This window comes from Callorhinchus milii, unplaced genomic scaffold (assembly GCF_018977255.1).
Source record: "Callorhinchus milii isolate IMCB2004 unplaced genomic scaffold, IMCB_Cmil_1.0 Scaffold20, whole genome shotgun sequence".
Taxonomy (NCBI): domain Eukaryota; kingdom Metazoa; phylum Chordata; class Chondrichthyes; order Chimaeriformes; family Callorhinchidae; genus Callorhinchus; species Callorhinchus milii.
The window spans coordinates 2,417,753-2,445,666 of NW_024704761.1; the positions used below are offsets into that span (position 1 = coordinate 2,417,753).

At 41.4% G+C, this 27,914-nt stretch overlaps 2 protein-coding genes across 4 annotated transcripts in view; both read right to left on the minus strand.

Annotated features, from left to right (window-relative positions):
- Positions 1-21,980, minus strand: part of tex2 (testis expressed 2) — a 35,309-nt gene extending 13,329 nt beyond the window's left edge. For 2 of the 3 annotated variants that reach the window (XM_007888747.2, XM_007888745.2), the window contains exons 1-2: positions 21,885-21,980; positions 7,061-8,711 (exon numbers count right to left, since the gene is read on the minus strand). In XM_007888747.2, coding sequence (XP_007886938.2) covers positions 7,061-8,686 — 1,626 coding nt within the window. In that variant the 5' untranslated portion in view covers positions 8,687-8,711; positions 21,885-21,980. Of the gene's footprint in view, positions 1-7,060; positions 8,712-19,188; positions 19,282-21,884 lie in introns of all 3 variants that reach the window. The other variant, XM_007888746.2, reaches the window with a different exon arrangement.
- A 2,023-nt stretch (positions 21,981-24,003) lies between these two features.
- On the minus strand, positions 24,004-25,169 carry LOC103175622 (myeloid-associated differentiation marker homolog). Its single transcript, XM_007888744.2, has one exon. It carries the CDS (start codon positions 25,035-25,037, stop codon positions 24,162-24,164), a length of 876 nt encoding a protein of 291 aa, XP_007886935.2. The 5' UTR covers positions 25,038-25,169; the 3' UTR covers positions 24,004-24,161.
- Between the last annotated feature and the right edge of the window lie 2,745 nt (positions 25,170-27,914).

The window sequence follows — 27,914 nt, forward strand, 5'->3', positions numbered from 1 at the left end:
CAATGAGATTACTACTGTGTAATGTGTGCTAGGTACCCATTGTTGTCTACACAAATCCAATTATAGGCCTGGCCTCAATTATGCTGGAAGCAAAAATACGTTCACTAATCACCAACACCTCTGTAAGAGGTCTTGGAAGTAGAAGTGCAAACTATCATATTTTAATTCTAAGTGAATTTTATGACAAAGTTACAAAATTCGATACCTTGAATCAAAAGTTAACAGCAAAAAACATGAAATTCTGCAAGTTACAGATGTCAATCCCATAAAAAAGCAGTTTTTTAAATAATCTTATAGTACTGTATTTTAAATGTACATTTTGAGGGCACCGAGGTGATGTGATTCACGTAATAATAATGCCATTTAAAAATAATTGCTAAGAAGTACTTTCAGAGTAATAATTATTAATAATGTTTTTGGGTTTGGTTTCCTGTCAAATTGACACTGGTTGGATTATTCAGTGGAAAAATACTTAGCCATTTTAAAAAGTCAAAACTTATTGCAATATTTTCTCAATTAGGCAAGCTTTCTTTTAACTCTGAGTAGGCTGGAGTATAATTGGGACTGTGCAAAATTGAGAAAAATGGGCTTTCTCACAGAATGAAAAACAAACTAGTACACTTTCTACAAATAATTTAATAATAACTGATAGCAGCTACAACTCATCAAAATACTTCTGTATCAACCAAAAAATAACTTTAAAAGATTACATACAATAGTCTATTGGGGAAGAGCACTACTTAGTATAATAATACATCCTAATTGCAGATTAGTTTCCCAGACTGAATTATGTGATCTCAACTGATGCAACAAATGGGACACGTAAGATTGGCCAAAAGGCTGTTTGGTTAGGAAGGAGGAGGAACAAACTAGACAATATTCCCCCTTCCAGATCACTGCCCATGACATGTACAACAAAATCATGCAGACACGAGTTAAAATGGGATCCAACTTTGGCTGTGTTGACCCTACAGTCATTAGCCTGGCAGCCAGTCAACAGTGACTGTCCATGCTCATACACAAAGAACAGGCAGGCAGGCACCTGTAGAGATATTGCAGCAATGCAAAGAACTGTAACCCACCAGAGTCAGCACCTTCAGCAAAAGCATCTGTTAAATTATCAGCGCCTCAGTCAAAATAAAATTACCACGGTTATAAGAAAATTTACATACGTATCTATGCTGTTTGACATACTATAAGCATATAGTGGTAACAATGAATGGCAAATCCTCTTGGCATTATTACAACTATAATGGAAACGTACGTATCCACAAGAATAATATCCCCCCAGGCAAGAAACATCGCATGATAACTCCGACAGACATGGCCTGAAACCACCTCTGTCACAAGTCAGGGCTGCCATCTGCAGCAACAATTTAACATAAAAGAACAAATAACAGATGGAGCTGGCTGTCCTCGTTATATTAATATTTGTCTAGAAGAGGCAAGGCTGATGTTAAATGCCAACTATGAAGTTGGTGACATATCAACTGGTTTATAATCTTACTTCATGCTTCAGGGAACAGGTTCTTGTAATAAATATTATTATTTTATAATAAATAAAATTGCTCTCCCTACCTCTGTGACCTCCTAAAGCCCTAGCATCCTGCCTGCTCCCTCTGCTCAACGGGCTCCACTCTGGTCTGCTTCACGTCCCCGTCTCGTCTACCCCACCATTGGCAGGTGGGCCTTCTACCACTCTACCCCCACCCTCTGGAACTCTATCCACAGTCCCTCCGCCTTGCCCCCTCTCTTGCCTCCTTTAAGACCAATCTCAAGACCCTCCTCTTCGACGGTACTTTCGGTCACCCTGCCTCCCCCCCCACTGCCCTCCACCCTTCCCAATCACGATCCCCAGCTCGGGTCCGAAACTGTCTGTCCTATACAAATAAAATTTTGTTGTTGTTATTTTAGAAAAATTGACAATTTATGCGATTTCATACTCGAGACTGAACGGAGTAGTTCCTTTCAAACTGTATTAAATTACAACTGCGAAGGCCTTCAAGTTACCGCTACGATTAATAATCCCATGAAGTAGTTTACTTTCTTGAAACAACTGAGTTCCCATTACTGAATATTAAGAAAAATAATGCACTTAGTTTGAATTTTCCAGACATAAATTCAATGGTGCTGATATATTTTCTATTCAGGCAGCATTGTTGACAGTGTCATTATTTTAGCCATGAAATAAATTAAGTTTTGTTTTCATCTGCATGAATAATTCAGGTTCTGGCCCCCTGTCGAATTTAATTATAGTTATAGGCTTCTAAATATATTAACATTGACCAATTTCTTACTGCCAATCATTTAAAGTACGGTAGTAAGAAAACAAAGAGCATTACTAATTAGTTATCTAGGCAAACTGAAAATAACAGGTGAATTCTCCTAAATTTTTAAGATAAAGTATCCAATTCTTATTAATCCCCACTTGTTGCTTTATAAATTTCTTGTAAGAGACATTAGACGTACAGATTTAGGCTCAGGTTGAATAGAACATTTATCTGACAATAACAAGCTAATCTTAATTGCAGGCAACTGAAATCATTGCCTGCTCATTTTATTCACCCAGACTAGATTACGTTGTATTTGGTTGGGAGTTCTGTCTAAATATATACTGGACAGCTACATTAATAGCCTGACACTTAATTTTTTAAAAAAAACATTGGAGCTGACAGTTGTCTGGCGATGAGAAATAAATGCAACGTTGAGACTCCTGGAATATTACTTTAAAGCATCAACATATTAAATAAATGAATCGGACATATTTCTTTGGATTGGAAGGAACTTGAATTCTAGAGTATCCAGTGGAGACTGGAACCTTTACTATGTCTTAGCGATACAACAGTACCTAACATTTTATGCAAACCGGAATACAAGAGCAGAGTAAGTAATCTGTGCTACTAAGTGGTCTGAAGTCTAACAAGAATCATCAGCATGCTTATTTACATTAATATATCACCCATTTACATGATTAAAATAGTTCTGTTGAAAAAAAAGTTTAGAGATCCAAACTAAAATATAGCATGTGTGGGTAATCTGTTACCCAGCAACAGACATAAAAATGTGCGCCTAATCAGAAAGGACAATGCTTCCACTTCTATCCTTTACAGGTTAAAAGTAATTATTGCGAAGGTCATAGGTGTGAAGAACATTAAATTAGTTCCATTAGTTATAATTTTTCAAAGAAAAATCCAAAGTCTTTGAAGATTAAGCCGTTTCACAAGTTACTAAGAAGATCATGACCTTATTTTGCACAAGAGAGAAACAATCTAGAACCACATTTTGTACAGTGGGGATTAAATCAAATTTAATGCAAAAATATCTATTTCACTAAATTGCTTTGAGAAGCCAGCCAAAAAAATTTCAAAGCATCAATTAAGTCCTATTAGTTAATTTAAATCAATTTACCAAAACAAGTTTGGAGAACCTATACACTACAATTCAGGAGTCAGTCACAAAGGTTCACATACTATAACAGAAAGACAAAGACAGAACATAATTTGATGTTTTTATACTACTTGCTCATTGCTTTTTCCCCATGCCCTGTATACTAAAAGCTTCTCCTCCACTAAGAGTGAACACAAAATGTATTTTAGATTTAAATATACTTAAAAGCTATTTAAAAAAATCACTAGTTGTTGAAATAATACAAAACAGGGTATAAATATCATTAGGAACTCACAGAATGAAAACAATTAAGAGGTAAGCATTGTTAATGCTTCAAATCCATTCTCTGAACACGAAAATACTTTAATTAATCAACAACCATTGATGATTTTGAAATATTATAAAATGATGTCTGTTATTCAGAACAAAACATTCCAGTGGAAAATTTAAAAGAAAGATTCTGGCAAAGGTTGGTTTATGATAGAATCCTTTGATTATTCTTCTAAACGTGTGTAAAGCACATTCTGTAGTGTGCACATGGAATGAATAAAGAAATGCAGATTTTGATCATTCATGACAGCTTGCTAACGAATCTATCAGAAATCCTCTCCTCTATAATATGCATTATTCAAGGGCAAGCCTACTCAATTAGTTCCTGGTGAGAGTTTATTTTCTGTTGATCTGTAAGTCTGGAGTACGTTTCTCACTGCAACACTATTGCAACTATAAACTGTTCAAGCAACACTGCCTAATTTGTTTTACCACTTTTTGATTTTGTCCTTCAATATTCTCCCCTCCAGAAAGTGATTTGACTAATTTTTTCCTTCCAATCGGGTGAAGTTCGACATCACCCAAGGACCCAATATTCATGTGCATCACAGGAAGACTACTCACTCATGCGGGATTGAAGCCAGAATCTCTTCTCAGTGATACATTCACACTCCAGCAGGGCTCCCTGGTAAGTCATCAGGGGCAGAAACCCGGGCTGATTTCCCTCTCTCTTACCTAAATGTTTAAGTCAACCAGTGAAGCTCCAGCACTAACTTGACCGAGATCAATTGATTCAGCACAAACTGGGGGAAACGACAAGATGCTCCTGGTGTATAAGGCTCAGCTGTAACAATCAAACAGCCCTGACATTTTTAACTATGGGTTGTCCCTGTTACAATTGCTAGTAAAGCTAGTAAAGATTTTGTTTAATATTAAGTATGACTGCTTAAAAGTAGTGATTTAACGGTCATACCTCCTTTAAATTCATGCAAACGATCCCAATTTACATATAAGATCAATTTATCTTTTAATTCCCCATAACTGAGCATGAAATGAATCAACCAACCAGTTTGTCTTCTTGCATTTTCATATTACAGTACTTAAGATCTGTTCTGCAAGTATGACCAGTGCTATTTTCTCCATTGTGGTTAAATATTTTATAATTTTCACTATGCCATAGAATGGACTGATATTCCACTCTCATTTACAAACTAAACTGCAAACATAAACATCAAATTGTAGGATATTATGGGGTTATGGCTTAAAAAGCCACCAAGAAACTTTACTTGCCAAAAATTCTCATTAAATGCAATGAGATAAAGCTTTTTTGTAGAAGAGATTGAGATTTTACCATATGACATATTCACTGACAATGTGGAGTGCCTCTCTATAAGGCTTAAAATTCAGAATGCAGAACCGGTAGACAAGACTATTAAATCATCACACTTTCAGTATCAGCCTGCTGCTAAAGTGTCATGGTCTGGTGGACCAGTGTCAATATTGAGTTCAATCTTTTCCTCAACTCCAACCAATCACTAAGAGAAATTACCAATGAAGAGGAGATGACAGCTGCATTTTTACACATACTGTTTTATTCTTTTCTTAATCCACCATACAAAAACATCCACAAAAAGAACGGTATTTGAAATATCTGGGTACTTCCAAACCTAATCCCTTCACTCAAGTCCCATGTTTAGGCAAGCACTCCCAACACTTTAAGGTTCAGATTCTGGATTGCTTAAATTGTATAAAACGATTGAGAGTAGAAGATAATAGATCCACTCATCAATAGAATTTAGGACATACTGATTGCACAAGTCAGGAATGCAAATCAAGTTGTACATTGAATTATCAAATTACTGGGAAACTAACCACCATTTCCTAGCTGTGTTTAACTTGAAAAATCATTCCCTTACACATACTGCCTCACATGTCAGAAATATAGGAACAGAAGCTATCCTACTATTGTAACTTCTAGAGAATTCCCACCAGTAAATAGAAGAGTTATCAGTACCAAATGCAACTATTTACCACAATAAATTGTCAAAATTACACATGTATCTGTGTCAAATACAGACATTGTGCTGTGTAATTTGATCAGGAATGTCCTTTTCAAAGAAGAAAATATTTTGCTGACCAACTGTGACTTATCCTGTACTGTGTGTATGTATGTGTTTGTGTGTATGAGTGTATGTATGTGTGTGGAAACAGACTCTCTTTGTTAAAAGTCACTCAACTACAGCTGGAATTTAAATAGTTTAGATTTAGGAAGATGAGAGAAATTTGAGTTTCCTTTTATTTGGATGACAATTATGATTTTGCCGTAGGGCTCAGTATCAACAATACATTGTGTGTGTGTACATTACTGGACATAGTTCATCTCCATGGATATCTGGCTCTGAATTGATTAGGAACATTGGACCACACTGCGGGTCAGTATGTTGAGTATACAGATTTGGCACTTCTCCAGCTGAAAGTCTTTTGTTGCACAAAAGAACCCCTTTGATATCCTTAACACTACAAGCAAAGATTCCCTGTAATCTGTCATTTAGCATTTGTTGTGCATATATTCACACCAGCTTAAATCCTGAACCCTAATAAGTCATGGTTTACACAGACCCATCATCCACAACTCAGAACTAGAGTGATCAATTGTAACTAAGTTTTCAATAGGACTTTTGAAGAACTGCAGAAAACATCAATGACTCGTACTTGTTCCACTTAGAGTGCTATGTACTTGGTGCTGCTGGTGATGTACAGTATCTTCTTACTTTCTGCATAGCTACCATTCTGTCCTGTAAGGGGCCACTCCAGCTCAGTGAGACTGGCTCTCTGAATGCTACTCAACAATTTACAACAAGACCGTTCACTTCAATACTAGATGAGACCTTGTGCAGCCTCAAATGAGGATACAAAAACAAGTAGAACTTGTGTCCTAGAAACAGCTTTCATTTTTAGATTTAAATATCTGTTTTAAACTGCAAAGAAATTTAGAAATTCACAAAAGGAGGCCATTCGGCCCATTGTATCAACCCAATGGTTTCACTATACCCCAACAAGAAGTTTATATTTATATAGTGCCTTTCATATCAGTTACACCCATCAACTTGATTAATCTAAAAAATTCTTGGTACTGTATGACTATTCACTGATTTTCAGAAAGCCATATATCAAAGAACCTGTATACAAATAAAAGTACAACAGTGGACAGGCATATATTAATGTAATCCAATTTCCAAATAATTTAAATGCACACTGAAAGATTCTCAATTGCTCATCTAAAAGTTCTCGAAACATATGAAGAGTTGGACTCCATTAACGGTCATATTTTACACAAGATCGAGCAAGCAGACTTGAAGTTTGAACATAAAGTCATGCAAAGAACAAACTAAAGTATTCCCACCTTAAATATTTCTGGTTCCTTTATATCCAGCGGTTCGGTATTTTGTTGTTCACGGTGAAATCTTTTTTGTGCCTGTTGATAATCACTGGATTTTCTTGGTACAAGCAGCCAGATTATACCAATTGCTGTCATAAATCCACAGCCAATACCTAGGAAAAGCCCACTGAGATAACTGGGGAGAGGGAGCACTATATAGGAATAGACGAGCATGGTAAAGAGTAATAAAGTTTTTAAAGGAACTTCAGGTAGCGGTACTTCAGTCTCAGTCTCATCTTCCTCTAATACTTTACTTTCATCTTCAAATGCTTCTTCTGCAGTAACAGGTTCTAGAGTTTTATCCCCAACATTCTCTTCCCCGGGCTCCAACTCAATACCTTCACTGTATAAATGGCAAAAGTCGTCTTCATCTTTGCTGACAAGCGCAGAAAGTGAGCATTTCTCCAGCACCAGAGAAGAAGCCTTCAATGGCATTTCCTTTGTGGTCCCCAAAAGTGAGCTTTTAGTGTCTCCTTCTTTTGAAAGGCCATCAGTAGATTTGGAGGTGCTTTTACTTGAGATGGAATCTTTTGCTGAACACTCCCCATCAGAATCACATTCTTCTTCTTTAATGCTATAGCTGTTGCTTTCCAAATGTCCGTTTAAGCTGGAAAGACTTGAAAGTTCTGTTGCACTGGATGATAAGGCTTTATGCCTAACACTACTGCTATCATCACCAATCATCTTGCTTAGGAGCTGAAAAGGTTCATAAATAACTTCCGAAAGCCGCCTTTTAGTGTCTTCAATTCTAGCCTCCACTTCAGGTACTTTAAAAAATGACCGGGCATCCGACGGAGATGTGAGCGGGGAAGAAGGTGCGGTCTTCGAATCCCCTCCAGTCACACGGGGTTGAGTAAACTGTTTGAACAGATGTAAGTTTATTCGTGAATCAGAAGGCCTGAATGGGACAGATTCAGAATCCTGTTTTGAAGTGTCTGTTGATAAAGATTTAACTAATGTTTTCATCAATTGCCTGTGTCTTAGTGGTGTTGTGGATTCTTTAGGTTCTACTTCTGTAGACATGGATCTCACTAAGCTCATGAATGGCCTTGTGCTTGGCACGGCAGACGATGAGACATTGGAGGGCACAGTAGATTTAGATGGAGAACTAGATATGGAGACAGCAGTTGCAGGTCTTGTTTCTGAAGTCAAAATGGCAGAGTCTGATGGCTGGGCTGGTAATGAGAACAATGGCACTGCAGTAACTACGAGTGATGCAGAAGGCAATGCAACTGATGTGCTCAATGGCTTAGAAGAGGTCATTGCTGTTGCTGAAGATGGGACTGAAATTACAACTGAATCTAATGGTATACCTGATGAGGTAGCTGACTCTGCTAAAAGTTGGCCACCATGTTCAAAAGTACCTTCTTTTGCTTCAAGTTCTGGTACAAAACTTTGGTCTTTCACCTTCTCATGAAAAGTTATGGAGGAATCTTCAAATTCTTCTTCTTCCTCTTCCTCCTCTTCCTTACCAAAGGCAGAGAAGTGTATAGTGAGGGTCTCTCTTGAAACCGAGCGCTGAACCTGAACTTTTGGTGTCGACGACATAGAAACTGCTCGTTCTTCATGGTTACTGTTCTGACTTGTCATTGCAGTCTTACGCAAGTGCCACAGACTAAAGAAAACATAAAGAATAAAAGGAGATGCGTTAAAATCACAACTTATTCAGTTACAAATTTGCCTGCATTTTATAAAGTGCGATCATTAATAATCAGGATGCAACTCTCCTGCCTCAACTACATTTAGTTTACAATTGTGTCAGTTTCGTGCCTCGAGCCATTGTGCAGAACATGATACCTTGCATACGGTAATATGTCAGCATAAGTTATTTACTGACATTATCATCACGTGTGCAATGAGGTCAAACGTATGGGTTCCGCAGTAATTGCAGTTGACAACATGTATTTACCAAGCAATCAGAGCAGCACTGAGGCTGATGGTTAACCATGGAAATCACTACAGGACACAGATGACGCACTGCTTTGATCATTTTTCAAATGTGTTTCTGATAGCAGAAATAGGCTGAGCTAACTTCAGGTCTATAATAATGCAACACTGATTAATTGATACGTCTTTTTTTAAAAAAATTCTATATGCTGTAAAATCCACTTTACATGTTTGAACCAATGTATGAATAATTCCTCATTTTACATCTGCTATTTCAGTAAAACTATGCACCTCATGTTGGCACTGCTTAATCCTCTGTTGGAAGCCACTTCCAATCTTGTAACATTAAGTAAATAAAATCGGAGTTAAAAAAATTAAATTAGGAAAGAGGGAACAGAGGGAAAGATAGGGAATGATAGAACAAATCCAACAAACATAGGAAACAATCTGCTCCAGGCTCAGTTTATGCTACTGAGATAGTATCAGTCTTTCTTGTACACCATCTAATGGACAGTAGAGCCTCTGATTTTTTCTTTCTTGCTTCATCTGAGGGAGGTCATGTAATCATCTGATGGCTTGAGACTAAAAATCAACTATCTGCGAAACACAATCATAGAAATTACAGAAGGAGACGATTCAACAATCGAGCCTACTAGTTGGTACTTAATACCCCCACTTGAGCTAACTACTCTAATCCCAATACCCTGCGCTTTCCCCACAACGTTCTACATTGATTACTATTCCTAGGAACCTTTATTACATTTTGCTGTTATATACTACCTGATACTGCAGCTAAAAATCATGAATTATTAAAGACCATATTAACTGTAAGAAATAACAGAATTCTTTAAAGCATTATGCAACTCGCAAAGGAATTCCAGACAGCCCAGGGCATATGGAGTATGTACAGTAAATTCTGAATGTGATCATTAATGTGTCAGTAATTAAAGGTTTCTACAGTATATTCTCAGTGATTTAGAATACTAAAATAAATCATTTTCCTCTCAGTTCCTACCACTGGCCAACAGTCACCATATAGCAAATATGAAATTGGTTCCTGGAATGGAAACTTCCTCACAAATCCACAGATGCAGATTGTCTAACTTTGCAATTTATCATTCCTTGCAATTACCATAATGCTATATCAAATGCAAGGATTATTACTATTACTACAACAGAGTCTCATTATAGCACGGTACTTGCGGCCTATAAGATTCCAATCAGCGCTATAATGAAGTGTGGTCACTGATCAGCCGTTTGCATTTAATGAGTATACACGCAGGAAGGTAGCTCTCCTCAAAATGCTAGATGCCTTTCGAACTCTAAAAAAGGGCCAAATTCCAGTGGCCACAAGTACCATGCAATAATGAGACTCCAGTGTTCTACTGTACTAATTAGCAACTGTTTAACCTGTTTAACTGTTATGTAGCCTACATTAACTGTACATTTTAACTGTAACTCACCCAAACAGGCAGTAATATACAAGTAGCATTCCTTAGCTCCACAAATTCCCCTCTCCATCCTCTGACCTTGCTCAGTGTGCAACAACATTTACATTCTACATACTGTGTTCTGAGACATTCTCCTTCATGAAAAGCACTATTTAAGTGCCTGTTATTGTTGCAGTGTATCAGCATGCCACTCCCAATTCAATGCACATGTAATTACTAAGAAATCTTTTTTTTGAATTTTATTATACATTTCCTCTCCCTTATCATCTCTTGAATTTGACCAATTGTAAGCAGATGTTGATAGACAAACCATGGCTAGCGTCCAGTCAGTAGGGGGTGAAGTACAACAGTTAAGTCTTCCTGCTTTAACACATTGTCTATACTCTGCCCTGTGCTTGACAACGGGCCAAGAACAGAATGTGTGAGCTTTCAGTTAGTGGCTAGTTTAAAATCTTAGCATTAAATAATTAAAGCACATCAAAAACAAATTTATTACAATGCTGATCACGACTTCGCTAACCTGACTGTGAACGTACCTCAACATCAACCACTTAATCACAGCCTAAATGTAAATAACCAACATGCTGATATTTCAAGTTCACACACGTTCGATCCATATAAAGACCTCTCAGAATTGTGCCAAATTTCAGGACCAACAAGCATTCAGGGTAATAAAATTAAGATTTTTGCCTTTTTTGGGTGGGAGGGAAGAGGGAGGGGAACAAAACTCTCTCCCCCTCTCTCCTTTCTTGCCCCCATCCCTCCAACATTGTTAATCAAACACTGTTGGAGGTCATTTATGATACTTGGAAACTGGCACCATATATGGATTTCAAGTGTCAGCTTGACAGCGCTGCACAAGTCATTGTTGTCACTGGCCCATCAGTTTACCACTGAACTCTGCCAGCATTACTCAGCCCTGCCAACACAATCTAAATTAGTATAGAGCTACTAGGTTTGCATCACAAATCTTTCACAAGTAGGATACCCCTGCAGTCCTTTGGATACTAGCTCACAGAATTCAATTCATGCAGCAATGTATATTGTACATACAGGTTTCTTAGACATTGGAGAAATACAAACCTGTTCTCTCCCCACCAAAATTTTTTTTAAAAAAAAGTCTTGCATCTTATTTGGATGGAATTTGATTAATTTCCCCAATCTTCTCCACCATTCTGTAAGAATGTTTACAGCAAAACAGACGCCTGGATCCAATCAAAACACTTAAAACAAAAAATGCCACCATCTGCGTTTCCAGTGTAGTCACCAAGCATGACTTGAACACAAAACAATGGATTCAACTTCTTTGCCAGAACACATAATAGTACAGACTTCATGGGAAGAGAAGCTGAAACATTCAACATGTGTGTATTTCAATTGCAGCCCAAGTTGAACAACTTCTCAGGAACAGAAACTAGAAAAAACATAGCTACCCTTGGGAGAGATTTGTCCTAATTAAATTCTACGCGTCCTAGATGCTACACAAAGCAGCCCAATTTTTTGGCAGCAATGCTCTACTACATTTCAATTAGTGTTGAATCAAATTTGTTTTTTTCTCTCTAAACTTCAGGCTGTACTCCAATTTTTGCAACGAAAGAATGTACCACAGACTGCAAAGAATCTCAGACGTGCTCTGCCTGTGGATAGCCAATCCTCGATCCCTGTTGGAAAGTGTGTGCGTGTGTGTGTGCGTGTGTGATTAAAAGGAAAGGGGACAATTAATTCTAGTAAACAAGTAAGGCTACATTAAGCTTACTTTTTTTTAAAAAGTCAGGATTTAAACAAATGCTTACATTTTCAGAAATGATAATCCTGCTTTAGTACATTACGGTCTCCTAAGGTTGAGATTTCAAAATTAATACTCAGACATATAGAATCCCGATGGCAATGAGGAATCTGCAGTTTCAGTATAGATTATAATACCCAAATTTTTTTAAAAAGTATATTGTATTTGTTGATTGGAATGAAAGCAGAGACAGTAAATCTTCTTAAACAGATCAGTTATTTAAATGTTTGGGCACTGCAACAATTTATTGGGAAGATTAAGGTCAACAATTACGCGACATTTTAAAAGAGCAGAATTTTTCCAGATATTTCTTTTTTGATGCTGGATTCAGTGTGCAGTCTGAGCCAAGAGTTGCATTAAATGTTTTTTTGGGGCCAATTTTCCCTTCCTCCAAGCGTTTTGTGCTAAACAGCATGATCAAGAATGGGAACAAACCATGTAGGGAATTGTGGCCACAAGCCAAAAACTTACTGCCTCATGGCACGGCAAAGTGGAGTTCTAAATGACACTCTAATTATGATCTTTTTCTAGGTTATAAGTTCCATTAAGTCACTTGTTTTCCAGAACAACAAATTGGAGTAGGTTTTCATTTCTTAAAGGTTAATGCTTGCAAAATGAAAGATGAAAAAGTCACAGAGTGAATGCAATGTATTTTGAAAGAAAACAGGCTGTTTTTAGTAGGACCAAAGAACTCTTGCTTTTAAGACAAAAAGCAACCTAAATAGACTGCAAATGTATTTTACAGCCTTGTGTTAACACAAACACTTTACTGAACAAAATAAAAACTGATATTTTGGTTCACATGATGAACTGAATATGACAGTAATGAAAACCAATACAATAACAGCACCTCGGGACATCCTCCCGATACAAAAGGTGCTACATAAATGCAATTTGTTGTTAATGTTAATAAATAGTTCCTCTCCAATTGCTCAGTCTTGTTTACTAACTTAAAATAGGAGTGAAACTATTTTACACCATTAACCCTCTTATTAACACAAATATATTTAGGATTAAATAAACCATCTATGCTGGGTTGCAGATCAAACAAAAATTTAACAGAAAATGGCAATTTTTTTNAAACTTGAACTGGTAGGAAATGAGTAAATATGCCTTAGGCCTCAGTCTGGGTAAATAGTGTACAGTAAGGAAAGCATGGAAATATACATTTGTTTGCAGTGAACATTAAAATTGCCCTCAATACAACCAAAGAATGTTTTACAGAATCAAAAGGTACATACTGGGCACTACTTAGTTACATCTCGTGATGGGTTTAATTTCAATACAAATTGTCTTACTGATTAAATGATTAAAGATAAACAGAAACCTGAGAATTACACTTTAGCAATCATATTTTTCCATCTTTTCTCCCACATTAAAGAGGCTGACCATGAAACTCTATTGTATATCTATGCTATCAAAAGTTCAAGCATCACCTTTGTAAACTTTCCTTAAGGATTTAGCCTCTGCAGAATTCCAATAGCAATCCCAAATCCCAAAGAATGGATATTAAAATAAAAGTTTTAAGAGTTCCCATTATTGAATGAGTCATAATGGAAAGTGTCATGGTGTTATACAGACCAAGTAGAATTTTGTAGGATTCAATTTCTATCCTCGCCAATGGGTAAACAGACATTACCCATTTGCACTCCAAAACGTGCATCCAATTCAACCAGTACATAAGCTTCATAAACAAGTAAATGCTTTAACACAAGCTCAAAACACATGACTTCATGCAGCAAAAACAAGTTCACTCCCAAAGGAAAACTAGGGATATAAAAATGTATGACTAGCAAAACACATCTGTTCAGACAGGGGAACATAGTGTAGGGTGAACAAAATGAAAATGAGATAGCGGAGGAACTAAGGCACTCTTCTAACTGTAACTCAATGATCTGCTCTCTCAAGTACTTAATCTGAATGTTATTATGGGGAGATGTGTAGGATAAATACCCTACAAATGAGATGTTTAATAATGTATGAGTTTTCAGAATCAGAATGCATATCACCAGAGTTTTCTGCACAAATCACAATTTATTCACGAGTCCCTGGCTGTAAATAATCTGACCCACTATGACATCAAACTTGGTTTTATGACTCTCCTATTAAATCTGAAAGGCTCAATTTATAGCTTATAACAGTGATGCCATTCCATCTCGAGCACCTGTAGCTATATTAGATACACATTTTTAAGATTCTGAAAATTCTGGCTTCCTGCACATGTTTAAGAGTACATGTTATGCATTAACCTTAAGGGTGATCTCCTTTAGTAAACCATTTATTTCATTCTACTAAAGTGATCATATGCATCATGGATTTTTCACTGCAAATAATTTTATTTCTAACTTACCACCTTACCCAGCTAATTCAAGATTAAATATTATAATGTTGCGTTGGTTTCCAGAAGATTTTAGTCAATTGCCTTTAGAGGCAAGCAGAACTTCAAGAGAATTCTTCGTGAAGCTCTATCCATCATTAGTCAACTTCCTTAGGAGATAGAGCCAGGTAGAGGTCATAGTATGCAGGATTGATGTACTCAATAATCTTTCTTGCTTCATCTTTCACCCTTATATTGGCATCTATACATTTTACGATCAACACCACATTACTTATTTTACACATCTGAAAACATGTACATTCTGTGATATAAAGGGAGAATAAAGATTTGGAGTCCATAGCTAGGATTTACCAAAATCAGTAATTTAGAATACAATAGAAATATTCATATATCTAGCAAATGTTCCTATTAAACAAATCATTTTAAACCATTAACAGAACTACGTATTCAATTTCCCCTTTCATAGTCTCTGCCCAAAAATCTATGAGCTTAGATCTGATATCTGTAATGAGCTGAAATAGATTTGATTACCTACAACAGAGGCGTATTCACATCAGTGTGTTTGTTACCATGACAAGGATGTTATGCATGCAAGAAATTCTATGAATACCATTGTCTAAAGTATCACAGTATTTGGTTTTCACATCACTGAATCCATTTTCATTTTGTACCTTCCTTCCCTTCTGCTTTGCTGTGAAGTGGAATTGAAGTTGTCAGTCCTGCACAGAAATGAGAGGTACTAAATATTGAAATTTTAGCATACACTATTGTGCTTGAGAATTTGATTTAGCTTATAATCAGTGTAGAAGTTTACATTTTGTACATTTATCAAATTGTTACTCCCAAAGTCAATCACGTCAAATTGCACCACTGTATACTGTGTTTAAAATCCTCTGACAGAGAGCTGTGAGTAAGCAGCTTCAAATTTCCCAGTTTTTTTTATAATTTATCTGTAATAACACTTTCAAGCTATCAATTATCGCTCCTTTCTTGATTCAGTCTGGATTGTTGGATTTGGTTCAACTCTAAAGAATTAATTTGGCACTAAAAATTGTATTTGCAGTATTCAAAAAACATTCCCAAACTTAGTAATTATCTGAGGCTTGAACAAGACTATGAGATCCTGGACAGTGCATTTATGTCACAACCATGAACCTGACTGGTACTGTAAATACATCAGAACCACAACCTGAAGCTCATTCAGAAGGGTTTGAAAATCCAAACGTAATATGTCTATCAATCATACTGTTGTACAGTTAAATTATCTTTTTATTCAAGAAAAGATACTTTCATTCCATCAGTTCTGCCTGGTTTCAAAGGTGAAATAATAGTGTGCCACTCACATCGTCCCGATCGATAAGATTTAAACACACACCGACTATACTTTTTCCCTAACACACGACGGAGAAGAACTAGAGTTTAAAGAGAGAAGGCACAGAAAGCTACCTGACCTACACTCCTGCTTATCTACAAATGACAATACAGCTCATGTTTTGGCAAGTAGAAAGGTACCAGTTTAGCATGTATTAATGTGATACAACTTTACAGTTGCACAAGTTGCATTTGCAAATATTTGGCTTCCAGTAGTAGTAATCTATTCTTCTCGGAATCAAAATTCCAGTAGATAAGACAACAAAAACGTATTGTTTTCATGGACAGCAAGGACAAATGGTCACTATTATATGTCCTTTACTACTGACTGGTTTACGTAATATTGCAGAGTAGGACTATTGGTTACTTGTCCAGTCATGAACTGATTACAAAATAATTGAAGAGGATAAAAGAAACAGAAGAGCAACCCTCGGATACCATTTTGCTTTAGATGCCTTATCTTCATCTAAATGGCAATTACCTGAATTCAACACATTGGGTGTCACTGTACCTGAGCTCTGATGTAATTAAAAGTTTAAAGTTACTTAATTATGCTTATTCACTCATGATTTATTAATGTGCTACATTAAAGTTACTTGCGATTACAAAATGGTCCTCTAATTGCTTGTACAAGACCTATCTGTACTTCAGGAATCAGGTTTCAAGGTCTGAAAACCAATACAGTGAGATTAGTTACAGCAGACATGCAGGGAAATGAAGTTTCATCCACCTGGAGGAGATCCAGGTAAACAGTTTACCAATAGTTTCTACACTAGAATCCAGCAAGCTAATCCCTCTCTGTGGTCAAACATATTTCTTGTTGGCAGATGCTGAGTCTGAAATTTTTTTGTAAAATAAAAATAATCCACACTAACCAGAGTATCAGTTCTCCACAATGACCAAAGATTACCTCTCTATTCAAATTGTTCACACATATAATTCTGGCCTCTCCCAAGCTCTCATCACACAAAGACCTGAGCAAAAGCATGAAAGCTGAATTTGCAGTAACACAGAGGTCAATGTAACAGCTACTGCAAAAAAGCTTTATAAATTTAGCAAACGGAAAATAAGATACGATAGATCAACTGAAATGTTAAGTCATGTCAGAGTCTAGAATTATGTGTAATCACAATTAACGGTACATTAAAACAAGAAGCAAAGGGTTAAATAATAATCCTTGCATTATTTACTAAAATCTACACAATTGAACAATTTATCACAGCCTAATCCATCCATGAATATTCTTAAAAAGTAGAAATTAATTTTAGCAATTTGCTTTGTGCATTCACACGACTCCTGACTCAAATTTGCAGGACCATAGGAAAGGAACAAAGCTCAACAGGTGAGCATATATAAACTATACATTCTTTAAATCAACTTCAGTTACAAAATACACAATTACAATTGCACAAGATTAGCAAGCTTGTTCCAAAGAGTTCTGTTAGCATTAATCCAACCATTAGTAGGTGTGTGAGTGTAGTTCAATGCCACTCACTTCCTTGAATAATTCAAGACTCCTTTTAACCATCGAGCTAAACCCTTGTGGAACATGAAAACCCATCATCCAAACCCAAAGTCAAGGAGGGTCAAGAATCCATCTCAGTTTCCATTACCATTCATTTGTTAAATTAAGGCAGACTCATCAAATTATCCTGATTTTCACAACATTGTAAATATCCATCAATTTTGTTCTTTTTCAAATTGCTTCAAGAGACTGGGTGTGAATGGAGTCTACACCTACTGAGCAAAATTACATTGGGAGTTATGACCATCGACCCACAAATCCTGGCCAACACCCAGCTCAAACATCGTAAAGCAGGTTTAGCAGCACGATGATCATGCAAACAAGTTACAAATTTTCTGCCTATACGGTTTCAACAGGCATTGCAATTCGATCGGCATGTAAAACTTACAAGAAAGATATTTTTGCATGGACCAAAGTTGTACAACACTAACTTCAGCCCAAATAACTATGCAAGAAAAAAAAATGAGAAATGCTCCACTTTAAACAGGCAGTATGAGATGCAGTTTTCAAGATTAACCCAATAAAGAGGATATGTAGTCAGTACAACTTTGTAATTTCAGCACTGGATTGGGATGGGGGGAGAAGAAAAGAAGTTGCTCAAGAGGATCTTGTGCTTCCAATTTACGGAACTATTTTATTTGCTTAATTTCTCACCTCACCACATGATTTTTATTGAATAAGGTCACACCAGAACATTTGATGCATTCACAAGGTCTCAGCAAGAAACCACAATGCAGAAAGCTACAATGACATTCATGATTCTTAGAAGTACACTAAACTGCAGTACTTTTGAAAATTGTTGCCTTGCTTTCTGAAGATAAAACATGGTACTGCACGCACAACAAAATTACATTTGTATAGCGCCTTTCACGTCGGGAGGACGTCCCAAGGTGCTGAACAATCATTATTTCGGCCTGAGGTGTGAAACAGTGGTGGAGTCAGGCCATGTTACGGAGGTGGGGGAAAGCAGAATGGGTCATGGTATGGATGTTGGGTAGAAAGGATAGGGTCAAACAAGATGCCAAGGTTCCGGACTGGCTCAGTGAGGTAGAGTGTGCATCCTTGGATGTTGAGGCTGTTAGCGCCTGAGGTGTGGAGGCCCTGACGGGAGCCAAACAGGAAGGCCTCACACACTCACTTTTGGTTGAATTGCATGGTACTTTACACAGAAATGTGTTCATCAATAGCATCAATAGCAAACAGCAAAGGAAAATCACATCTTGTAGTTATCTGAACACCACTTACAGAAGAACAACCAAAGGGCATGCATTAGGATTGAAGATGAGGCCTAGCTTAGCAACTACAACAGAAAATAGGCCTCACACACCACATTCAGCAACCATTGTATGAGAAAAATAGGAGTTTCCGGGATTCGGGCAAGGAGAACTGTATGACTGTTAGTTACACAATGTACCCTTGAAAGATTTATTCCACAGCTATGGGGAAATACTGTAGAACTGATGAGTTCCTCCCACAACATGCTGCTCCAGACAAGTAATGATTTACTAAAATACAGTTCTTAGTTACAACACATGCTACTCTAGATGATTTCACATAAAGTTCACTTCTCTTCCCTCACAATTAAAATTATGCACTCAAGTAATCCTGTAGAATAAACATCACATTCATCTCATGCAAAGCACACATCTACCTCAGCAAGTGAAACATTCACTCTCACCGACTGTATATCAAGTTCAGGGAGCACCTCCCAGACTAGAACAAAAAATCTGTCACCTTTATGTTTTTCTTCAATTGTGCATTGCAGACGGGTTTTCAAATGCCTGTACTGTGCCAGAAAGTCAACAGCATCCATCTGCAACTGGTAAACTGAAAAAAAAACAACTTGGATAATCTGTTGATCAGAGTCCAAAGATGTGTTTGTTCTGGAGCAGGACTGTTAATGAGATGAATTCGTAGTGGTATATTCAAACTGTTGCCGGGTGGCTTACCACATATGCATTACTACATATTGCATATGTGGTAAGCATATGTGGTAAGCTCTCCCCTGGCTCGGTCCCGAGATCCGTTACTGTGAAACGCTCTGACGCGCCGTCAGGTGTGGAGGACGCTATATAAATCCAAGTTGTTGTTGTGAATATTTCTGTAAATGCTATCAGAATTCATTTGTCCACACGTTAGAAAACTGATTCATTTGAGTTCTACATATTACAAGGGCAAGTTAATGGAATTATGACCACTGAAAATTCCACCAATTCAAGTAACTTGTTTCAGAGGCAACAAAAAAGTCCCCATCCCCCCCCACCCTGCTTAAAGGATTTACAGTATTTGTAAATGTCTTTTGTAAAAGATTTTCTATTGAATTATGAGTACTATCTCAGTTGGAGATCCAGATAACCAACACAAAGCACTTAAGATTTTGATTTCTAAAATAGGATTCTTTTCTGAAACTCACTGGAAGGTATATACCACATATGACAACATCATACTAACAGTTTATTTTTACATACGTTTTAGACACTATCCTGACTTGATGTTATATTCAGAACTTTTGAGGGAATCTTTTGACGGAATCTGCGTTGTCACAATCAATGCTAATTTTCTTTGAACTCGAACCACTGGTTATCGTAATGACCAAGCTTGAGTTGTGATTGTCCCTTCCCTCTCCTTTTCCACTCACTCACAGGCAGATCAACATCTGTAGATTCTCTCTGTAGAATGAAAGTTAGCTGAGTGACCAATTTTATTTGGAGGATTGTTGACCAAGACATCTGGAGACAAACTCCCTTCTCTTTTCGAATAATGCCATGGGATCTTTAACATCCATCTGAACAGGCAGATGAGTCCTCAGTTTAACATCTCACCCAAAGGACGGCACCTACGATAATGCAACCTGCCCCCTTTCTTCCTGTCCTTCCAGAGGTTATTCTTTCTCGTCTTTTTTCGAAGCTGCCTCTCCAATTTGTGAATCCCTGTGTCTCTCACGCTTCTGCCCCGAGGAGCTGCACACTTTTGCTCTTGTAATTCTAATCTTGATGATCTTGGCAAAGATCCCCTCTCTATTCTGATCCTCAGCAAGTCCATCAGATTCTCCAGACCTTGTGCTGATTTGTGCTGATATATTACTTCAGTATCTTTCCAAACAACATTCTCTTATTGCCCAACATTCAACTACATGAAGGGAAACTAAGTCCAGCAGGAAACTGGACTTGTTAAAGAAAACAGAAGTAGAAGACCAGCAGCTCCATCCATACATCTTATGATCCTACACACTTCCTCCACACTGTCCTACCATCAAAATTTCTCACAGCTCTTTTTTTAAAACTTTTTGCCCCCACTTCCAGCTCCTCAAGACAGTGGAATTCTTCACCAATCTTCCCCACTCCAAACATGACATCTTCCCAAATGACCTGAAAAGGATTGAACTGTGTAGATAATGCGCTTTTGAAGTTACCGAAAAGCACATTGAAGTGATTTAAGTGACACCTCACACGAAGGGGGAGTCCGCACAGGGAGGGTGAGATAAAGATGCTCACTTTGGGACAGAGTGACCACTCTTTCCCTTTGCGGGCAGACGGTTTCCACCTTTCCTTTCCCGTCTTAAACCGCAATAAAAGTAGGGTAGGGAGGAAGAAATCCAACCACATAAATCTTCGTATCTCTGCATCAGTGTACAAGGGTGAGGCTGCAGAGAGAGAGAGAGAGAGAGCGAGAGAGAGAGATCTCTATCCTGGAGTGGGGGGAAAGGGAAGATGTTGTAAGGATCCCTCGTTGCCTGGGAATGTTTGCTTTCAGTGCGTGTCAAACAAAAAAAAAACACAAGAAGTCTAGCCTCGTCACGGGGCGCCTCGCCAACGCCAGCTCTCAGAACAATAACAACACTATCAATAACCCTTGCATTTGACACGGAGCCTTATCACACGCCGCTGAGACGTCTCGGGGCGCTTCACAGAATCTGCGGTGGAGCGGATAACATAATGATAATAACAATAATAATAATAGAACAGAGCAATAACAATAAATATGGATCGAAAAAATACGGCGGTGGCATAAATAAACAGCGAGCGAGCGAGCGAGTGTCAGTCAGCACTCAGAACCGCTGGGAGAGAGGTCGAAAACCGCCAAAAGACATCATGACTATTGTTGTTTTTTATTATTATTATTATTATTATTATTATTATTCTCAGCCGCGGTCGGTCCCCTGGGCTCGCGGGTCGGCGCGGAGGGGCAGAGGAGCGGCCTAGCGGCGGGCGAACACACATGGGGGCTTTCCCGCCCGCCGGGCCGGGCCGGACCGGGCGGGGGCCACGGCGCCAGCAGTCCCCCCCCGGAAAAGGCTGAGGTGAGAGAGTTACCGGCAGCGGGTGGTTACCCGGGGAGGGAAGAGAGGCGACGGGGAAGAGCTCGTGAGAGCTGTCACCCAGGTTCCCGGGCCCTCACTTGCTTCCTTTCTCACTCACTCACTCACTCACCCGAGTGTCTGTCATGGCAGCCGCCCGCTCAGTGCGGCTCCGCTCCCGCTCCCGCTCGCCTCGCCTCGCGTCGCTTCCCTCCGGCCGCCGCCGCGTCTCCTCGCAACCGCCACCCGCCGCTCGCGCCGCCCTCACAGCGCCGCCTGGCAGCGAAGGGCGCATGCGCGCCGTCACTCCTCCGCGCGACGCGCGACGCGCCCCCCCCTCCTTCGGCGGCGCGCGCGAGCCCCACCCCCCCCTCCCCGCCGCCGTCGTCGTCTCACGCGCAGTGACGTCCCTTACGCACGCAGCACGTTGAGGGAACACGTCACCCGGGAGTTCGCCACGCCCCCCCCCCCAGGTGTTCGTCACGCCCCCTTGGTGTTCGCCACGCCCCCTTAGTGCTCGCCACGCCCCCTTTGGTGTTCGCCACGCCCCCTTTGGTGCTCGCCATGCACCTGGTGCACAATAATAACCACCGTAACAATCCTTGCATTTGATGCGGCGCCCGAACACGTCCGCGAGACGCCTCAAAGCGCTTCGCAGGATATGCTGCGCTGCGAGACCCTGCCCCGGGAATGCTCGAAGCGCTCCGGGACGCAAACCCCCTCGCGGGAGGGCGCTACCCGGGCGCGAGTCGCTGTCGTTCCACCCCAAAATGCAGTGCCCGTATTTAATTCCGGGAAAAAAACGCAGCCGTCATTTTGCAAATGCCCCACAAACAGCCACGGGGTGACCAGTTTTTATTTGGGGGGGAAAGGGGGGGGCGGGGGGGGGGGGGGGTTTGTCGGCCAGGACACCGGGAGAGAGAAACTCCCTTCTCTTTACCAACAGAGCCAGGAGATCTTTAACGTCCACCCGAACAGGCAGACGGAACCTCGGTTTAACGCCTCATCTGAAGCCCGGCACCTCCACCGTCGCAACAAACCCCCCCCTCAAAGCTGCATTGGAGCATCAGCGTTAGACCGTGTGATTCCAAGTCCCGACCTGCCTGGGGCTTGAACCCACAGCCATCTGACTCGGCGGCGAAAGCGTTACCACTGAGCCAGGCTGGTCGAATGGCCTCCTCCTTCCGCGCTGCAAAATCCTGATTCGGTGGTTAAGTGTCCGATGGACACGTGGGTGGGGGGGCCATCTCGTGGGCACAGCCGGCAAACGCAAGCAAAAAGAATTACAGTGGGAAGAGGTGGGTTTGACTCTCTTCCGCACCTTAATTGTAGGTATCGTGGCGACATCTTGCAATATTGCGATAACGTCACTGTGTGTAAGAGGAGGCCATTTAGATGGACCCTAACTCATTGAAACGGGTAGTGAGTTCTGCAATGAAAAGAGATGCCGCGTTTCGCCCACAAATATGCAGCCATTTCACTTTACAGTCGATTCTGTGAAGCGCTTTGAGACGTCGGGAAGACGTGGAAAGCGCTACATCAAATGGAAGGATTATTATTATTATTAGAAGTCGCTGGGAACGTTCAGCAGGTGAATTTTGCCTGCAGTGAATTCTGCATCCTCCTCGGCAATGCTATCGCAGGGCAATCAGCGGGGAGCAGGTCTGCATTGCAAACACAACTTCTGCCTTTCCTGTTGGTGATACAGAGGCTTTGGGCTTTGCCCGAGTCTCTGTACTCAGAATAATAATCCCTGTGTTTGACACAGCGCCTGGGGACAGCCTCCTGATGTGAAAGGCGCTGTACAAAAATTTGTTGGTGTTATCAAGTCATTGAGATGTCTCAAAGCACTTCACAGAATATATTGTAAAGCGAATTGACTGTGAATTTTGCGGGTGAAACGCGGTACGTTACGCGCAGCAGTGCCCCACACACAGTCGTGGATTGAGTGACCAAATTGCCATTTACTTCTTAAAGCAATATCCCACCTACACTTATCAGATCCAAGCTTTGAGATAATGTATATAGATTTATGTATATATATATATATTTTTGCCGTACAAAACATTTCCTTACATAAAACTTCATAACAAATGGAAAGGCAATTATTACAGGAGAATTGACCAAACACAATGTCAGTAATGCTGCTCCGGGCAACGGAAGCGGCCCGAAACAAACAGTTACTACACTTGACAGAAATAACCGGAAACCGCTTTCAACTGTTTTCATACAATAGAATAATTAAAAAAAAGTTTTTAGGAACATGCAAGTCTTTTTATTTTCCTTTACCCCAAGATGTGGCGTGGCAGGGGTGGCGTGATGGGTCTGTGTTTGTCTGAGTTCCTGGTGAGGAAGGCTAAGGCTGTGGATGTTGTGTGGTCAGTCAATCAGTTAGTCCCCGATGCCTCGCTCAGCTCCACGGCCTCATCAGCTTGATGGAGAAGACGAAATCAGCCGTGTACCAGATCAGATTGAGGAAGATCATGATGGCTGAGACCAGCTCGCTCTGGCAGACATCTTTCAGGCTGGTGCATTCCCAGCTTTGATTTTCCCTCAGCTGCAAGCCCCAGAGAGTGGCCAGCGCCAGGTACATGAGGAGCGAGGCCGCGCTGGTCCCCACCAGCAGCCGGTTGAAGGGCATCGGGCAGCGGCCACGACACTCGCCCAGGATGGTGATGATCACCCCGAGAGACAGCGAGAGAGAGACGCACACCAACCCCACGCAGTACCAGTAGACCCAGACTTTGTCGCTCTCCAGTTGACTCAAAGCCATGAAGATCACGCAAGCTGAGAAGACTTGGAGTACCTTCAGGATCCCGGGCGGAGTGGCCATGTAACGCCCTGGTTCCCCCGCTCTCCCTGTGCTCATGTACACCTCAGCACAGTAGGCCAGTGAGGCCAGGCAGGAGAAGGCAGAGGCAGCCAACATTCGGTGGCATTTAATTTGGGCCCAGGCCTTCTCGCACTGGGCTTCGTACACCACGAAGAGCGGGTAGGTGATGGAGGAGGCCATGGTCATGAGGGAGGAGAAAGTGGCCACGGTGACTGGCAGGTTCTTCCAGGAGAAGGAGACGAGGCTGTGGAGCTGGGTGAACTCCAGCAGGAAGATCAGAGCACTAGCCCCGAAGGAGAAGCACCAGGAGAACATGGCAAAGGTGTAGTAGGGGTTCCCAGGCCCGTCTCTGGCCACCAGGCTGAAGGTAATGCATGTGAGGAGCATCTGGAGCAGGTGGACCATGGTCTCCGGGGAGCTGAGGCTCCGGAACTCTCCGAAACGTACCGGCATCTCCTCGCCTCGCCTCTCCTCTCCTCTCCGCTCGGCTCTGCTGGCTCTACACAGGGAGAGCTCCAGCCCGGCCCAAGGGGCAGAGCACACGCAGCATCACGGACCTTCAACACCGACAGCTGAAACACTCCAACCTTGAGAAATAAGTTTGTGCGTTAGGGTATTTCCTGCCCCGCTCCTCACATGCTTTCTCTCTCTCTCTCTCTCTTGATGACCTAGTTTTACCGACCGCAAGTGGAAATAATGCAACCTAGTCTGCTTGCTTGCATGCACAAAAGAAAGAAAAAAAAGTTATCTTCTTTCCACCGGGGCTAAGGTAACAAAGGCAAGATCATGACCGAGATTTGAACGTTTCCTCCTTGAGAAATGAATGGAAAAACGCTGAAAATAAAATAAAGTTTGATACCTTTTTGGTGCAGGTTTTAGCACAGCTCAGCACAGCTCAGCGTGCGCTCACAAACTCAGTGACTGAAGGACTGAAGGACAGACAAAACTTCTCCCCCTTCAACAACAACAACGTACATTTGTATAGCGTCTTTCACATCAGGAGGACGTCCCAAAGCACTTAAGACAAGACAAAGTCATGGCCGCAAACACGGGGTAAACTTCCACATGGAGGCGGATGACACACAAGCCTACTTTGCCTCCTCCAGTGCCAACTCTTCACTCTTCACTCCGTGGATCTGAACTCCTCAACCTCCCTGGGCTCTCCCTCACACTCACCGAACCAGTGCGCAACCCAGGCGTCTGGTTTGACCCCAATTATCCTTCCTCCCCCACATCTGGTCCCTGACCAAGACCGCTTTCTTCTACTTTTGTCACATTGCCCGGCTCCGACTGTACCTTACCCCAAATGCAGCCAAAACCCTCGTACATGTGTTTGTCACCTCCCACTTGGATTACTCCAACGCAGTTCTTGCCGGTCTCCCCAGCTCCACCATTCACAAGATCTAACTCATTCAAAACCCTGCTGCCCGCATACTGACTCAGACCAAACTCCGTACCCACATCTCACCAGTTCTGGCCCAAGCTCCACTGGCTCCCCATCATCGAATGGATCGACTTCAAGATCCTCACTCTTGTGTTCAAATCCATTCACTCCTTGGCACCTCCCTATCTCCTCAATCCGCAATCCACCACCCAGTGCCTCCACTCAACTGGCACTGGCCTCCTGCTCGTCCCTCACACCCTCATCCCCATCATCGGAGGTCGGGCTTTCAGCCACTGCGCCCGAAAACTCTGGAACACTCTCCCTCAATCCCTCCGCCTTGCCCCCTCTCTCCCCTTTTGCAAGTCTTGCCTGAAAACTTTCCTCTTCGGCCGTAGGTACAGCCACCTCCCCCCTCCCCCCCCCCACAGCTTGGAATCAGACTCCGCCACTGTTAAGAGCTCTGAGAGGCCACCCTGCGTGGAGGGCTCTAAATAAGTGCAAGTGGTTGTTGACAAAGGGTAAATGACCTGTTCAGGTGGGCATCAAAGATTCTCCCGACGTGAAAGGCGCTCTACAAATGTAATTTTGTTGTTGTTGATGTGATGCTGGTGTCCTGATCTGTTCCCCCAATCCATGGATGCTCAGCTCATGGCTGTCTGTGTGTCCTTGCTTAGCTATAAATATGGTCACTACACCGACAGGAATCACTGTGAGCTTTTGAGACATTTGTCCTGCTCGAGCGCTATATACAACGCAAGTTTTGTTTTAATGATAAACGATAATAGGCTTTGCATTTGATATAGCAACTTATCACGTTGTTGAGACGTCTCAAAGCGCTTCACAGGATATTCTGTAAAGTGGAGTGACTGTGTATTTTGTGGGGGCGAAACGCGGCAGCCAATTGCACACAGCAGCGTCCCACAAACAGTTGTGGATTGAATAATCAAGGAAAACATTTTCTCTCGCATATGAATCAGTTGGTGTCCGGCAACAAAAGGGTTGGTTGAATGACTGTAGCACAGACTGGGAGCGCCCCCCCCCTTCCCCTCCCTCCCTGCCCCCTCGTGTGGGGGAGTTTAAGTGGAGCGGAGCTGCCCAAGAGTACGAATATAGCGATGAGGCACCACAGTCACCGCAGCCGGGGCTGAACCACGGCACAGCTCAGAGCTGAGAGGAAATCGTGCTGGAGCCAAACTCAGACTCAAAGATAAGCGAGACTCCGAGACAAGGGTGATCAAACCTTCACCGTGGTAACGAGGCAGGAAGTGTAGCGTGTATTGTATGTAGCGTAACGTGTAGTGACTGGGTATTTTGTGGACGAAACTCGGCAGCCAATTGCGCACAGCAACGTCCCACAAACAGTCGTGGATTTATGCCATGGACTTACCCCCGAATGTCCGAGTCGGGGAGGGGGGGGGGTGGGGGGGGGGGTGGAGGGGGGGCGATGGTCACTTTTTAACAACCCCTCGGGCCACAGGCTGCCCATCACTACTCCAGGCCTTCAGTGGAGATAAAAATAACTGGTGCAAAAACGTGTCCTTCCTGTCAGGTGTCTGTCCCGAAATTGCCCTTCGCAGCTGTGTCCGCATCCTGGAGGAGCATTTTTTTTTAAGCGCTCCGAGACGCTACCCTGCGTGTGGGGGAGGGGGTTGGTGGGAGGGGGGGGGGGGGGGCATATAAGTGTAAGTTGTTGTGGTGGTGGTGTTAACATTGTGACATGAAGTGGAAATTGGGTGAGACTGAGGTTTTTGCAATGTATCCCAATGATGAACGGGGTGTTGCTGCCCTCTGGTGGGAATATCTGCTCATTGCAGGACCTCCTCTGTCCACACACACACACACACACCACACACTGAGCCTTCCCCAACGAGGGAAGTGATGGGAACCAAACGCGAGGCTCCTTCAGGAGAGACGTGTAATAAATAAACAACGTAAACACAGGACCC

What these genes read in the sequence shown, in the direction of transcription:
- LOC103175622 (XM_007888744.2), bottom strand. Translation starts at nt 25,037, where the DNA reads ATGCCGGTACGTTTCGGAGAGTTCCGGAGCCTCAGCTCCCCGGAGACC.